At 55.1% G+C, this 13,585-nt stretch overlaps 5 protein-coding genes across 5 annotated transcripts; 3 read left to right on the top strand and 2 right to left on the bottom strand.

Annotated features, from left to right (window-relative positions):
• Nucleotides 1–245: 245 nt before the first annotated feature.
• Nucleotides 246–1,491, bottom strand: IWZ02DRAFT_476466 (glycosyl transferase family protein; the record flags this gene model as incomplete). The annotated part of the gene is made up of 3 exons (XM_066769029.1): nt 246–869; nt 923–1,358; nt 1,410–1,491. 3 exons carry the CDS (start codon nt 1,489–1,491, stop codon nt 398–400), a joined length of 990 nt encoding a protein of 329 aa, XP_066620909.1. The 3' UTR covers nt 246–397.
• Nucleotides 1,492–1,729: 238 nt separating this feature from the next.
• IWZ02DRAFT_41636 (mitochondrial carrier domain-containing protein) lies at nt 1,730–3,365 on the top strand. Its single transcript, XM_066765785.1, has 5 exons — nt 1,730–2,230; nt 2,282–2,291; nt 2,343–2,498; nt 2,552–2,801; nt 2,864–3,365. Exons 1-5 carry the CDS (start codon nt 2,101–2,103, stop codon nt 3,278–3,280), a joined length of 963 nt encoding a protein of 320 aa, XP_066620910.1. The 5' UTR covers nt 1,730–2,100; the 3' UTR covers nt 3,281–3,365.
• A 645-nt stretch (nt 3,366–4,010) lies between these two features.
• IWZ02DRAFT_41620 (Piwi domain-containing protein) lies at nt 4,011–7,615 on the top strand. Its single transcript, XM_066765783.1, has 3 exons — nt 4,011–5,544; nt 5,595–6,821; nt 6,869–7,615. Exons 1-3 carry the CDS (start codon nt 4,192–4,194, stop codon nt 7,178–7,180), a joined length of 2,892 nt encoding a protein of 963 aa, XP_066620911.1. The 5' UTR covers nt 4,011–4,191; the 3' UTR covers nt 7,181–7,615.
• A 963-nt stretch (nt 7,616–8,578) lies between these two features.
• IWZ02DRAFT_492525 (uncharacterized protein) lies at nt 8,579–9,427 on the bottom strand (the record flags this gene model as incomplete). Its single annotated transcript, XM_066769857.1, has 1 exon — nt 8,579–9,427. One exon carries the CDS (start codon nt 9,425–9,427, stop codon nt 8,579–8,581), a length of 849 nt encoding a protein of 282 aa, XP_066620912.1.
• Nucleotides 9,428–10,782: 1,355 nt separating this feature from the next.
• IWZ02DRAFT_457555 (uncharacterized protein) lies at nt 10,783–13,550 on the top strand. The gene is made up of 4 exons (XM_066767945.1): nt 10,783–11,220; nt 11,283–12,041; nt 12,095–12,251; nt 12,301–13,550. Exons 1-4 carry the CDS (start codon nt 10,992–10,994, stop codon nt 13,418–13,420), a joined length of 2,265 nt encoding a protein of 754 aa, XP_066620913.1. The 5' UTR covers nt 10,783–10,991; the 3' UTR covers nt 13,421–13,550.
• Nucleotides 13,551–13,585: the final 35 nt, after the last annotated feature.

Below are 13,585 nucleotides of genomic sequence, written 5' to 3' on the forward strand. Positions count from 1 at the left end.
TAGGTCCAGTTGTGGGTGGGTGGTCGTGTCAGGGGCGCCTGTCGACACCTACAACCCGTCCGTCGCGTCCATCTGCTGGAGAGTTGCGCTCCCCCCACCATGCGTCCCTCGTCGCCATGATGCACCTTGCTGGTTCTCACTCCGTCTCCGACATAGTGTTTGTGTCCTCGACCCCTCTCACCCTATCGCATCCCATGGCCCATGGCCTGCCGCGCGCCAGGACAACGACATGGGCCAGGTCATCATCTGCACTGCTGGTAGGGCTCGGCTCGCTCCGAAGACGACCAGGACGAGCAGTCTTGCCGCGGCGCCACAATGATCTGCTTGGACGCAATTACATGCAATTACCGTCTATATCTAGCTGCATGCCCCCCATGCTCACTCCATCATGCCACTCTTAGAAGCCGTCGTCAATGCCGCGCGCCGTCTCCTCCCTTTTGCGCTCCTCGTTGATCTTCCACCACCATGCGTTTATTTCCGTCCGCTTATCACGATTCTGCCTTTGCGCCGACGTCTCGTCCCACGGCTTGGGCGACAGGAGGTAGTGCACGTTCTTGACTTGCTCATCTCTCCATATAGCGTCGTGGACCCCCTTCCACCGCATCGTCTTGAGCGCATTGTAGATGTACGGAATGGCCACCCAACGTCCGTGGAAGACATCTGACAAGAGCGACTGATCTGCAAACTCGTACGCCATGGTGGTCGGAGATTGGAGCGCGCGCAGAATGGCACCATACGCAGCCGTCGAGGGGTTCACGACCTGAAGTCCGCCGTTTGGCATGGCGAGCCCGGCTGTTGACGACGCGCCTTCCTTTTGCGCCAGCTTCGGCTTTGAGTGCTGCGTGGTGAAGGCACAGTTTTCCGGGATCCTACCATGTCTCAGTCGTTGTCACAGATCGAGGGCCAAGGCGACGGCACTCACCAGTCTGCCGGGTAGTGTGGCTTTTTCAGAGGATTGCAGACACAAGCATGTGACGCTCCAAATACCCTCTGGCCCTTGGCTTCCAGGCTTGGTGGATCCAGCTCGAGCTCCATCAGCTCATCCATATTATGCAGCGCCAGCATGTCCGAGTCCAGCTGCACAACCCGGTCATACTCGACCAGGCTGAAGGGCGTGAGCTTACTCCAGCAGTCATAGAATCGCGGGTCATTCGAATAGTCCTTGTGCGAATCGGGCAAAAGATAAGGAATGTGCTTTTTGGGAATGCCGCGGACGTCTAGTGCGCGGTGTCCCTCTGGTGGGAAAGCGTCCGTGTAGAGGGCAACGAGTGGGTATTTGGAGCCAACGCGCTTCAGCGAAAAATCGAGCGCGAGAAGACCAGGCAGATAGGCCGTGTTCGTGATCAACGTGGTCCATACTGGGCGCTTCGGTCAGCGAACGCGTGGGAGGTGTGGAAGCGCGCGCGCACCTTTGTTGGAGTCAACCACGCGCGTCTGGTCTGGGTTTGCCGAAGCAACAGCAGCCGCATTCTTTTCGTCTTCGATGGACATTGCTGCAACTTTAACACAAGAGAGCAGTAGTAGGAGAGGAAAGAGAGAACGAGCGCAAAGGAGAAGAAAAAGGTCAATGTAGTAAGCAAGGCTGCCTCTCGACCTCGAGGGCTACTGGACCTACATCGTCACATCATCGGCCAAGGTGTCTCCAAAGGAAGGCCTCGGCCGCAGTGGCCCACCCCCAGGCTTGCGCCGCCAATGGCTTATCGGGCCTGTGAGGACGCGCCGGCGCCCTTGAGACCCAGTTTTTTTTTTTTTTTTTTTTTTTTCATTTCATGTACAAGAGTCGAAAACATCGAGTTCTGTGGCGTCGCAATATCATGGCGCAAGCTAGCAAGAGGGTTAGATCTAGCCGAAGCGCTTAAACCTGGATGCCTGTTGTTGCAGGCGATCTCGGTGCTTTTTGCATACCGTCATCAACAAGCCCGAAGAGCCGCAGCCGCTCCGCCGCTTAGCTTATCAAACGCCCGGTGACGTCCCGCCAGTCCGCTGAGGTGCACAATGCTTTGTCGACACGCGCACTCTTTGGACACACATTGAGTCAGAACCAGGCATGTTCAAGGACTCCATTGCCTCTCTTCCTTTCCTCGTGCTTCTCCGCCCTTGATGGCTGCAACGGCGAGCACCGCGCTTAACCATGGCGTCGCGTCTTCGCAGGAAAAAAAGGTAGCGCCCGCGCCTGCAAACTACAAGGGATTCGTCGCCGGAGTCTTCTCTGGCATTACTAAATTAGCTGGTGAGCACGCGCAAAATTTCTTACCATGACTGATAACTGACCTTTTCGTAGTTGGACATCCGTAAGTCGTCAACTTTCTGTGCGACGGCATCACGTCTTACCTGCTTTGAAGCTTCGATACCATCAAGGTCCGTTTGCAGACATCCGGAAAGTCACGATTCAGCGGACCCTTGGAATGCCTGGTGCAGACTGTCCGCAATGAGGGAATGCGAGGCCTGTACAAGGGCGCGACTCCTCCGCTCGTGGGTTGGATGGCAATGGACTCGCTGTGAGTTGTCTCTGGTCGTGGGATCGGTACAGCCTCTGATATCTTGCGCGCAGGATGCTTGGATCCCTCACGGTCTACCGTCGTCTTCTTCGCGAGCACGTCTTCACTCCAGTCAATACTGTCGAGCAATCAACGCACAAACTGTCGAGCGTCGGGCATGGAGTCGCTGGCATCCTGGCTGGATGGACGGTTAGCTTTATCGCAGCTCCTGTGGAGCACGTCAAGGCCCGCCTCCAGGTGCAGTACGCTGCGGAAAAGTCACAGAGACTGTACAGTGGTCCCATAGACTGCAGCACGAAGCTGGTAAGCCTCAATGGCAAAAAGGTGCTTCCTGAGCCGACACGATTCTGATATTTGCCTGTCAGATACGCGGCCATGGCCTACCCGGGCTCTTCCATGGTTTGAGCGCGACTCTCCTCTTCCGCACGTGGTTCTTCGCTTGGTGGGGATCATACGATGTCTTGACGCGATACCTTTCGGCAAACACGTCGCTTTCAGCGCCGGCCATCAATTTCTGGGCGGGCGGGCTGTCTGCCCAAGTTTTCTGGTTAACAAGTTACCCCTGCGACGTGGTGAAGCAACGCATCATGACGGATCCGCTGGGCGAGGGGAGAAAATACCCTCGGTGGAAGGACGCTGCAAGAGCCGTTTGGCAAGAGACGGGTTGGCGCGGTTACTGGCGAGGTTTTGTTCCGTGCTTCCTGCGGGCATTCCCAGCAAACGCCATGGCCCTTGTAGCCTTTGAGGGCGTCATGAGAACGCTGGGCGGAGCCGACCATTGAGTGCAGGCGGGACGCGCCGGAAAAACAAAGCATTGAAGCTGGGCGCGTAGGAGAACTGGACATCCCCACTCTGGCATACACGAACGCGTAGAGATTAGCAAGAGACGCGCAGATTGATCCATCCATGGATTTCCAGATCCACAGACTGTGACTGCAAATGTCCGCGATTCATGATGATAAGAATCACACGAAGAGACTTTTGGCATTCCACGACATCGGCTCAGAGCGTCCAATTGGCAAATGCAATGGATGGCAAGCTGCATGGTGTGGTGTGGTGTGGTCGGGATATTTGCTTTGGACGGGGAGGCGGCATTCCACAGGCAGACCAACCACAGCAGCCGTCAGTTTCAGGGTCTACAGGTACCGACCCTGTTCCCTTCCGTATGCGTCATAGCGCCAAACGGCACAGCAAACGTCAACCCAGGACAGGACAGGACAAGACAGGACAGGACGCAGGCAGTCGCGATCCCATGACTGCCAGATCAGGTGAATGACCTGAGGTTTATATTCATGCCAGTACCACCGTCTTCCACCCACCTCCTCTTTCTCCTGTAACCCATCTCTTTCTCATCTCGCCCGCCTCTCCCCTCAAAGGTATGTAAACTCCCCGGATCCAACGCTTCGACACTGGAGTTGCTCACTCTCTCAGATACCACCTTTGGCCGCGCTTACCTGTAGACCGCACCTCGACCACGGCTCAGGTTGTCTGCCAGGCACTACGTCATTGCCCGCGTCCTGACCTACCCACATGCTCTTTGTCGAACATTCCTCCGCTCGTCCTTTCCAGCAACATACCGCCGGTCCTAGGTCACGTTTCTCACTCTCGATTGGCCAGAGGATCCAACCCCCATCACTACCTCGCCAATCTCGTCCAACCTAAAAACACCTGCGTTTCCATCAAATATTCAACAATGCCACCGCTTCCTACCCGTGGCCCCAGGCCAGGCCAGTCTTCAGACTCCCGAGGCTCTGGCTCAGATGCCAATCTCATCAATGTCAAACCCGACGCTGCCCGGGTTTTCAAACCGCCCATTCTCCAGCGACCCAAGCAACTTCAGCCTCCGCCCACCAACTTTAAAGTCTTCAAGGAGCCCACCGAGCCTGTCAAACCCACCGGCCAGCCGAACACCCTCCTGCATGGTACGCGCGGTCAGAAGATGCAGGTCACTGCCAACTACTTGACCATGTCGCATCAGTTCAAGCAAATCCACGAATACGCCCTCACCTTCGATTCCAAAATCAAGGACCGTACCGAGAAGTGGCGTATCCTCGAGGCCATGAAGAACATGGAACCACTTCAAGGCCTATCTGACATCGCCTTTGAGGCTGGTGCCCTCTGGTCCCTGACTCCTCTCCCGGGGATGCCGGAACCTGACACCGTTACCACTGTTGGACCAGTGTCTTACAGTTCTCCCCTCAATGGTGCACCAACCAAGACCGACTCCGTCCAGATTCGGTACAACAAAGTCCTCTGCATGAATGAAGCGTCTGATGATATCCTCGCCAGCGAACAGCCAGATTGCATCGTTCGGGCAATCAACGCCTTCATTGGGCGCAATATCATGAACTTTTCACCCAACGGCGTCACTCAAATCGGCCAGAATCGATTCGCCATTGACGCAGGATACGCGGACATTGGTGGCCTCCTCGCCACTCGCACGTACTTCCTCTCCACTCGGCCCTCGGAGGATAGAATCCTCTTGAACATCAATGCAGCCACTACCGCCTTCTTCGATCCCGTCCTTGTCTCTAGCTGGATCGAAAAGATGGGAGCGCCTCCTTTCAACATGTCTAACAGAGAAGTCATGGCCTCCCTGAAGGGTACCAACGTCCGCATCACTTACGATCGCCCCGTGATTGACGAGCGTGTCGACCCGAATGCTGAGGCCAACAGGAGGCGCAAATTGAAGGAGCTAGGGGCCCCGGTCAAGATGCAGACCTTCCATCCCTTTGACAGCGCCCCTGGCGAGCGGGCGCGCCTCTGGCAGCACTATCGCACTGCCCTCAATCAATTCGCCAAGCCGCATCTTCCGGTTGCCAACATTGGCAAGCCCAAGGACAGATCTGGCAACGACGACAAGGCCGTTTGGGTACCACCCGAGTATCTCGAAATCGACCGCAAGGAGGTGTACAAGGGCGTCATCACTGGCGAACATTTGAAGAACATCATCAAGGTCGCTTGCCGCAAACCTGCCGAAAATGCCAACCTGATCTACAGGGAGGGAATGGAACTTCTCGGTATTCGTGGTGACAAGGCTCTCTTCGTAAGTGTACTTGCTCTCCATTCCAAGATTCGTTCGCTGACGTTGGCAAGGGCGAAATTGGATTGAAGCTTGGCAACAACTTGATCCAAATCGAAGGCCGAGTGTTGCCAGCTCCGAAGGTGATCTACGCCGGAAAACAGCTCATGACCAGAAATGCAGGATGGAACTTGGCAAACATCAAGTTCACCAAACCTGCATCCGTACCAGGACTGGAGGTCCTGACCATTGTCCAACAAGGCCAACCCCCTCCGAGGCTCAACGCGCCGCAGGTGTGGGATGCGCTGTCTCAATCGCTTTCAGGTCACGGGATGAACGTCCAGAAGCCAAAGGACCACATCCGAGAAATCAGACTTCCGTCTTCCAGAGTGGACTTCAGGTTCGAGCTCCGCAAAAATGAAAACCATCTTGGTCGCAATCCGCCTCGAATGCTCCTTGTCGTTCTTCCCTCCCAGGGCCCAGACTTGTATGCTGCGCTTAAGAAGTGGGCGGATTGCAAATGGGGAACCAAGACTATCGCGGCGCTCCCAAAGCACTTCTCACGAGGCCCGCCTCACCCTCAAACTTTGTCCAACCTCGCCATGAAGTTCAACCTGAAGGCCGGCGGCGTGAATCAGTCCCTCGAATACAAAACAGAATTCCGCAAGCTCTTCAATTCACAGAACATGGTCGACACGCTTGTTCTCGGAGCCGACGTCACTCATCCAGGAGCGGGCAGCTGCCACGGATGCCCTTCGATCGCTGCCGTCGTCGGATCTGTCGACGAGCAGTTCTCCAACATGCCAGGTTCCATGCGTCTACAGGCATCTCGCCAGGAACACATCGAGGACATGACGGGCATGGCCAAAGAGAGAATCATTGCGTTCGCGAAGCGCAATAAGCGGCTACCCAGCAAAATTCTCATGTTCCGCGATGGAGTATCCGAGGGACAATTCCCCATTGTCAAGAACAAGGAGGCGTCAGCTATCCGAGTCGCCTGGGACCAGGCTGCGAGTGAAGCCAAGAAAAACAACGCAGTCGTCCCCAAGGAGCTCAAGCTTAGCTTCTACATCGTCTCGAAGAGACACCACAGCCGCTTCTTTGCCTCGAATGAGTCCCAGATCTACAATGACAAGGGCAACATCAAGCCTGGCTTGGTGATTGACCGCGTCGTCACCTTAGCCAAGCGCTGCAATTTCTACCTGCAATCTCACGATGCGCTTCAAGGAACGGCTAAGCCCGCTCATTACGTTGAGATTGTAAACGAGATCGGCTTCACGGCCGATGAGATTGAACAGATTGTAAGACCACCCTCTACTTACCTGAGCTCGCACTGACGTATAACTAGGCCCACGGTCTTTGCTACACATATGCCCGCGCAACCAAGGCGGTCTCATATTGTGCTCCTGCATACTACGCCGACCGCCTCTGCGAGCGTGGCAGACACTACCTTCGCGAGTTCTTGATGGGAGACAATTCCGACAAAGACGCCGTGAAGGGCGAGAAGCCCAAGGAACGCGACATCCGCCTTGCGAAGCAGATCCAAGACAGCGCATACTGGCGAGCTTGGCTGGAGAACCCGGCTGTGAATCCTGCGTTGAAGGGAAGCCGTCAGAACCCGTGGCACCCTGCTCTGGACGACATTATGTTCTGGCTCTAAACGATAGACCAGAGCGGCCTCGTCTGGTCACCTCAAGTGACTATCGAACGTGATCTCGTTTTGTCTTCTCTTCTCAGTTGCTTCACGGGCAAGATGCTGTAGAGAAAGGCGGCACACAGCGCGAAAAGGCCTACCACCACAAAAAAGTCGGGTTCTCTCCCAAAAAAAAAAAAAAAAAAAAAAAAAAAGAAAAGAAAAGAAAACTGCTTTTGTCTTTTGGTTCCCTCACATTCTTTCCAACCCCTGATTGGCGTTCGATGGGTTAGGATCGCCCTCCTTTTCTCTCCAGCAGGATTTATCGTTCAACTGGCGTGGGTTTATGGGGTTTATCTGGTGAAAATTGGAATAGAAATAGGAGTTCAGGATTGAATAGTAGTGAATCACGACGTCCTTTTACTTGCATGTGAGTTGTCGCGTCCAAGGGCAGTGTGTGTTAACATGAGTTTAGATCTGACGGCCACGTTGGTAAGCCCTCAAGCCCATCCTGTCATTTCAACTCTACTCCGTGAAGATTGGAAGATTTCATTATGCGCTGATGGAAGTGAGGTCTAGGATACAGCTTGATCGAGCCACCGGTCGCTACCTATTTGCCCAATGAGCCACATGTGTTGGCTTCGACATCGAAGGTCCTCCGTGCAAAGGCTATTACCTCTTACGCGCCATTGCTCGGCTCCTGCGCCTTCCCCTCCTCGCTCTGCTTGATCCAGTCAAACTCGTCTCCCAGAAACTTCTGCGCCCACAAGTCGCCCGACCGCGCGTGACCCTCGAAGCACTCCGTCCGCACAGCCGGGCCAACTCGCCGCTCGCCTGCCGATCGACGACTTCCCGGTCCGTGACGGTCTTGAGATAGTTGCCGACCCGCAGCCCGACCCGTGGTGTAGCGCGCGGCGGCGCCGCGAGTGGGGAGGACGTGTGTGGTTGGTGCCGATGACGTACCTGTGCGTGTGGCCAATGTCGGGTGTTACGGTAGCCTTCAGTATGTATACCTGTACAGTGACGACGGAAGAAAGGAAGGAAGGAAGGAAGGAAGTCTAGTCAGAGACGCACCTTTGATATCACCACCATACGTGTGACACGCACGTCAACCGAGTCACCGAATCCAAGATGCAGCAGGGAACGCAACGTCAAATCCATTTGTATACTTCACCATCTGGGAAACTTTGTGGCTAGCTCCATCGATTCTATCCTGTTCCATCATCGATTCAATCCAGTACTGCTTCCGATTCCCTCCAGCGGTGGAGTACCTCTGCAGCCGCTGCAAATCCCACAACGTGATGCGGATAGAGACTTGCTTCCACCGTCTGTACTCATCATGAGCAAAAGGCACATGTTCCACTGCTTGTATCCCTGATGAAGTTGCTAGCCGGCAAGAGTGGTGTTGTGTCGAGAGGTTCGGGCCTATTCTTCCGAAGACCTTAACCTGTTGCGCGCAATCCTGAGACCTTCGAGGTCATGCTCCAACTGGTAGATCTCCTTGGCCATGTCGATATGCTCGAGCTTTGCTTCAATATCTCTCTTCTCCAGTTCCCTCTCCAGCTTCGAATTTGGGATTCCGACAATTTCTTCAAGAACATACCACTCGTCAGAACGCCAAAAGACCCTATGGTCGTGAGGGTTGCGGCGAATGTCGATGACGAGCTCAAAAAGTTCATGGTCCTCTCTCATCTCTTCCTCATACGCCAGAAGATCAGCAACGCGCTTGGAAATGAGGTGCTTGTAGAGTGAGATTGTATGACGCAGGAAGTTCATCTTCTTTTCCTTCCAGGTGAGCAGCCTGCAGAGTTTCTGCCTAGTTGAGACGTGTGTGCTTTGGCAGCCGGGACGCGCAATGGTCTCGCCAGCGGTAGATCGAACTGACTTAGTGGTGCGAACAGGAATACACTTGAGAAGTGACATGTCCTTGCCACTCTTGGAAGCTTCGGGACGGAGTAGGTCGGGAACGTCGATTGATCGTCCTGACGTCGTGCTTTCTTGAGACTGTTCAAGGTTGAATTCGCGGTTGGCGACAGTGACCTGAGGGTTAGGATCGTCTTGCATCAGAACCCACGGAGCATAAGCGCCGGTCTTGTTTCGAGCGTTGCGATTGCGTCTGGCGCTTATAGTCTTGCCGCAAGGAAGTCGGACGGTGACCTTCTCCTCTTCTTCATCCTGCAGACGTAAGTCGGCAAGCAGCTCATCGATTCGGGATGGATATGGTTGGGCTGATGTGGCACCAACGTTTTCCAACGCTCGAATACTCGATGCCATCAGTCTTGAAAATGTTTTGTCAATTTGTGGAATGTCTTAAGCCCGATGGAGGCGGGGGCGCAAACGATTCGTCAACGATTCGGCGTGTCAAGCTACCGCGAAAGTCTTTTCATCGGTCCAGAGAGAAAGAGTGATTTGGAGTAGAGTCGTCATATTGGAGCAGATGGTATGAAAGGTTGGTAGTGATGTTATGGAACGTACCAAGGCGGAGCCTTGAGGTCGGTGCGCGACTCCCACCTTCCTTGCTGGACATCGTAATAATGGTGGTGTTGTTTTGTTCGACGACTAATGTGGGAATTTCGACTTTCCATGATGTTCCAAAAAGAGGTATCGGCGGACACATGCAGGCTCCAAGGAAATCAGTCCAACCAACCACCTGCAACTCGGCCATATCACAACACAACCCATCATCTGCCACAGCCACAATCAAGAACCAACTACTGATGGAGGATGGAGGACAACAAGCAGCCGCATGGATCGCATCCTTCCAAGTCCAAAGCATCTTCCCACCCGAAGGGCAATCCGTCCCACGATAGTGAATCCGGCAAGTCCATGAGGAGCTCACTGTCATCAGTCGCCGATCAGTATGACCGCTTTTTCGCAAAAGGTTGACAACTGCCCATCGTACCAGGGAGCGCACGTCTCAAACTTCCGTTCCAAAGGCGTCGAGGGTGTCGAGGTCGAGCTCGATCCTGGATTGCCTCATCACGGCGTTTCCGTCACTCACCAGGCCAACGCGGGCCGTCTGCCTCCGCTTCCCAAGTTCCACGACCTGCACGACATGCCACACCACAACCACGTCAAGGGTCTCACGGTTAGCCAAATCGGTCGTTGCTAGAGGTCGCTCAACGCGTGGCACATCCGTGGCTACGAGGAGATGCCGCGTTGGAACAGGCGCGAATCAAACGAGGCCAGACGATCGATGAAGCTTCAGCCATAGAGGACTGTCGAATAAAAAGAGAATGAGGTAATGAAAAAAAGTCCAAGGACCCAGAGCGTAGTTGGCGGCGAGGATGAAGTTGGCAGCCAGCAAATCGCGGAGGAAGAAAAAACAACGACCAGCGTTGAGAGAAACGTCCAGAGCTCCAGAATATATCCTTAGGAGATGAAGGCCTGGCTTCGCGGCACGGCAGCTAGGTTCCAAGAGTCATCATTCTCGGCGGCGACCAGGATGGAACAAGCCGAAGGTTGCAGTACACCAAACTACGCTGGAAAGATGCAAGCAGTAATGGCCAAGAGGAAGTTGGACGTGATGGGGAAAATGAAGACAACAATGGAGTGAGGTCAGTGGCATCTGGCCCCAAGCGAACGCGTTCCCCGCACTAACGTCCCACAGGAACAGCGTCCCTTGCATTCTCACACACAACCTTCAATGTTTCCTTCACCATGCTGCTCTTCTTGCTCCTTGCAAAAGATCTCTTCGCGTGCTTGTGATGTGAAGTCGTACATTGTGTTCACCTGCACACACACTCTTGTTCTGTCTGCGAACTGCCATAGGCTGGGCCTTGATGTTAGCCTGCACGTCACTTGCTGACATCCAACCACACACCCTTCAAGGACCCTGATGAGCCAGGAAAAGCAACATGCATCCGCTAATGGAGCCACGCGCCGGGAGAAATCATGCGCCACCCAGCACTTATATACAGCCTTCGCTTTGTTCGTTCTCCTTCTGTCGGCCTCTCTCTTGTACTTCGACCTTGTCCAGCGCCTCATAATGAATCTCCTGGGCCCTTCAGCGGCTCTGGTTGGCTTCCTTTCCATTTCTGCTTCCGCAGCTAGCACAAACACAACACGTGAAGCTCTCTATCCTTCCCATGAAACAACATATGTGCCGAGCCAGACTAACGCTAGCCAGTCCTGCCCTTAACCTTCAATCCATTCCCCCTTGGTTCTATTACTCCTTCTGGCTGGCTCCGTGATCAACTACTTCTTTCGGCCGCCGGGCTTGCTGGTCGCCAACATGACTTCTATCCTTACGTAGCCAACAGCAGTTGGCTCGGAGGCTCGTCGGAGTATTCAGGTCTCAACGAGGGCTTCCCCTACTGGCTCAACGGCCTTGTTCCTCTTGCCTATGCCACCGATGATGCGCGGCTGAAGAAGCAAGTCTCTGACGCCGTCACCTACATCTTGGATCACCAAGCACAAGATGGGTGGCTGGGCCCTGAGACTGGCAAGTCGAGGAATCTATGGGCGCGGTACCCGCTTCTGCTTGGTTTGATTCAGCTGGTGGAAGCGGAACCGCAGACCTGGGAGAAGCCAGCTCTGGACTCCATTGGCAGATTCGTGGGACTGATGCTGACTATGCTAAAATCGAATGGCACAGGGTACTTGTGGCATGAGGGAGATGGCCTTAGCGAGAGTGATACGACATGGGGACGTGTCAGAGTTCAGGATCTCTTAATAACTCTGCAGTGGTTGTTTGAATGGCCAGGTACTTCAGATGGCACAAAAGCAAATTTGACAGAGTCGATGGAGTTGTTGATTAAGGGGGCGATCAGTTGGGCGGATTGGTGGCAAGAGGGTGCATTCATCAAGGCGGATCTCAATTTTTTGAGCACAGAAGGTTCCGACGGTCCCAGGTATCCGTTTGAGCATGGTGTGAACGCTGGACAAGGTGAGTAGCTTCTTAAATCTTGAACTGATGCACATCAGACTCACAATGTACAGGACTAAAGGCGTTGGCCGTCTTTCGTCGCTTTACCCACAACGACTCTCTGATAGACATTACCAGACGAGGCGTAGACTGGACATTTCAGTACCATGGAGCCGCGTCTGGAGGTATCCTCGCCGACGAGAGACTTGCGGGTCTGGCTCCATATTACGGGTATGTGACTTGAGTCCGAAAACCCGGCAGCAAGACTGACAAGCAGCAGGTCGGAAACATGCACGTTGGTAGAGACCATGTATTCTCTCAGCTACCTTTACCAAGCATTCGGCGACAACGATTACGCAGACCAAGCAGAGCGCATCGCCTTCAACGCACTACCCTCGCAGCTGTCTCCAGACTGGTGGGCGCGTCAATACGTCGGACAGCCCAATCAGGGGTATTCGACGGAGCTCTCAGCGAATCCCTTCTTCAACGTCAACAACGTCGGGCAGACGTACGGTGTCGAAAACGACTACCCCTGCTGCACAGTCAACCATCCGCAAGGCCTGCCCAAGTTCCTCTCGCAATCGTACCTGCGCGTCGGCGACGACGGTGTCGCACATGCGTTTCTCAGTCCAGCGTCGCTGGCGACGACGCTGCCAAACGGGGCCGCCGTCACTGTCAATTGCACGACGCAGTACCCTTTTGACACGACGCTGACGTACTCGATCACGGCCTCGCGCCCCTTCACCTTCTACCTGCGCGTCCCCACCTGGTCCAACGCCAGCTCATCCCTTCTCCTCCTCAACAGCAACAGCACGACACCGACACCGCTCTCGCCCTCCCCCCACACCGGCCTCCACGCCGTGCCCCTTCCAGTCGGCTCCTCAACCCTCACACTCACGCTCTCCGCACCCATCACCACGACATCCCGCGCCAACGACACCCTGACCGTCACGCGCGGCGCCCTCGTCTTCGCCCTCGCCGTCCCCAGCTCCAACACCTCTCTCCCCGCCTCCTCGTACCGCGACCCCTCGACGCCGCTTCCCAACGCCCCGCCCCAAGCCCGCGACTGGCGCCTCGCCAACGCGTCGGCCTGGAACGTCGCCGTCGACGCGTCGACTCTCGTCCTGCGCTCCTCCTCCTCCTCCTCCTCCGCCGTCGGACAGATGGAGGAGCTGCCGAACCCCATTTTTGCGCCTGCGGCGCCGCCCGTTTGGGTCGAGGCGAGCGGGTGCGAGATTGGTGGGTGGGGGGTTTATAGGGGGGTTATGGATGTGCCGCCGCCGCTGGAGGAGAGGGCGTGTGTTGATGGGACGAGGAGGACGGTCAGGCTGGAGCCGATGGGCGCGGCGAAGTTGCGGATTGTGGATTTGGCGACGGTGCAGATGGGGGAGGAGGAGTAGTAGTAGTGTGCATGCGGAGGGAGCGAGGGTTGTGAGAAATGTTTGTTTTGCACTGGAAAGATAGAGTAGTGGTGTTTGGCGAGAAGGCCACCGACACGTTGAGTACGAAGAGATGCATTTCACTGTCCCAGTTGCCCACGGAGCTTCATAAGAAGACCTTCTCGA

Source organism: Phyllosticta citriasiana (genome assembly GCF_038021145.1).
Source record: "Phyllosticta citriasiana strain CBS 120426 chromosome Unknown IWZ02scaffold_10, whole genome shotgun sequence".
Classification (NCBI taxonomy): Eukaryota; Fungi; Ascomycota; class Dothideomycetes; order Botryosphaeriales; family Phyllostictaceae; genus Phyllosticta; species Phyllosticta citriasiana.

Coding starts and splice junctions, on each gene's coding strand:
- IWZ02DRAFT_41636 (XM_066765785.1), top strand. CDS start 2,101: ATGGCTGCAACGGCGAGCACCGCGCTTAACCATGGCGTCGCGTCTTCG. Junction 2,499..2,551: donor TGGATGGCAATGGACTCGCT/GTGAGTTGTCTC, acceptor TCTTGCGCGCAG/GATGCTTGGATCCCTCACGG. Junction 2,802..2,863: donor TAGACTGCAGCACGAAGCTG/GTAAGCCTCAAT, acceptor TTTGCCTGTCAG/ATACGCGGCCATGGCCTACC.
- IWZ02DRAFT_41620 (XM_066765783.1), top strand. CDS start 4,192: ATGCCACCGCTTCCTACCCGTGGCCCCAGGCCAGGCCAGTCTTCAGAC. Junction 5,545..5,594: donor GTGGTGACAAGGCTCTCTTC/GTAAGTGTACTT, acceptor GACGTTGGCAAG/GGCGAAATTGGATTGAAGCT. Junction 6,822..6,868: donor CCGATGAGATTGAACAGATT/GTAAGACCACCC, acceptor ACGTATAACTAG/GCCCACGGTCTTTGCTACAC.
- IWZ02DRAFT_457555 (XM_066767945.1), top strand. CDS start 10,992: ATGAGCCAGGAAAAGCAACATGCATCCGCTAATGGAGCCACGCGCCGG. Junction 12,042..12,094: donor TGGTGTGAACGCTGGACAAG/GTGAGTAGCTTC, acceptor CACAATGTACAG/GACTAAAGGCGTTGGCCGTC. Junction 12,252..12,300: donor GGTCTGGCTCCATATTACGG/GTATGTGACTTG, acceptor GACAAGCAGCAG/GTCGGAAACATGCACGTTGG.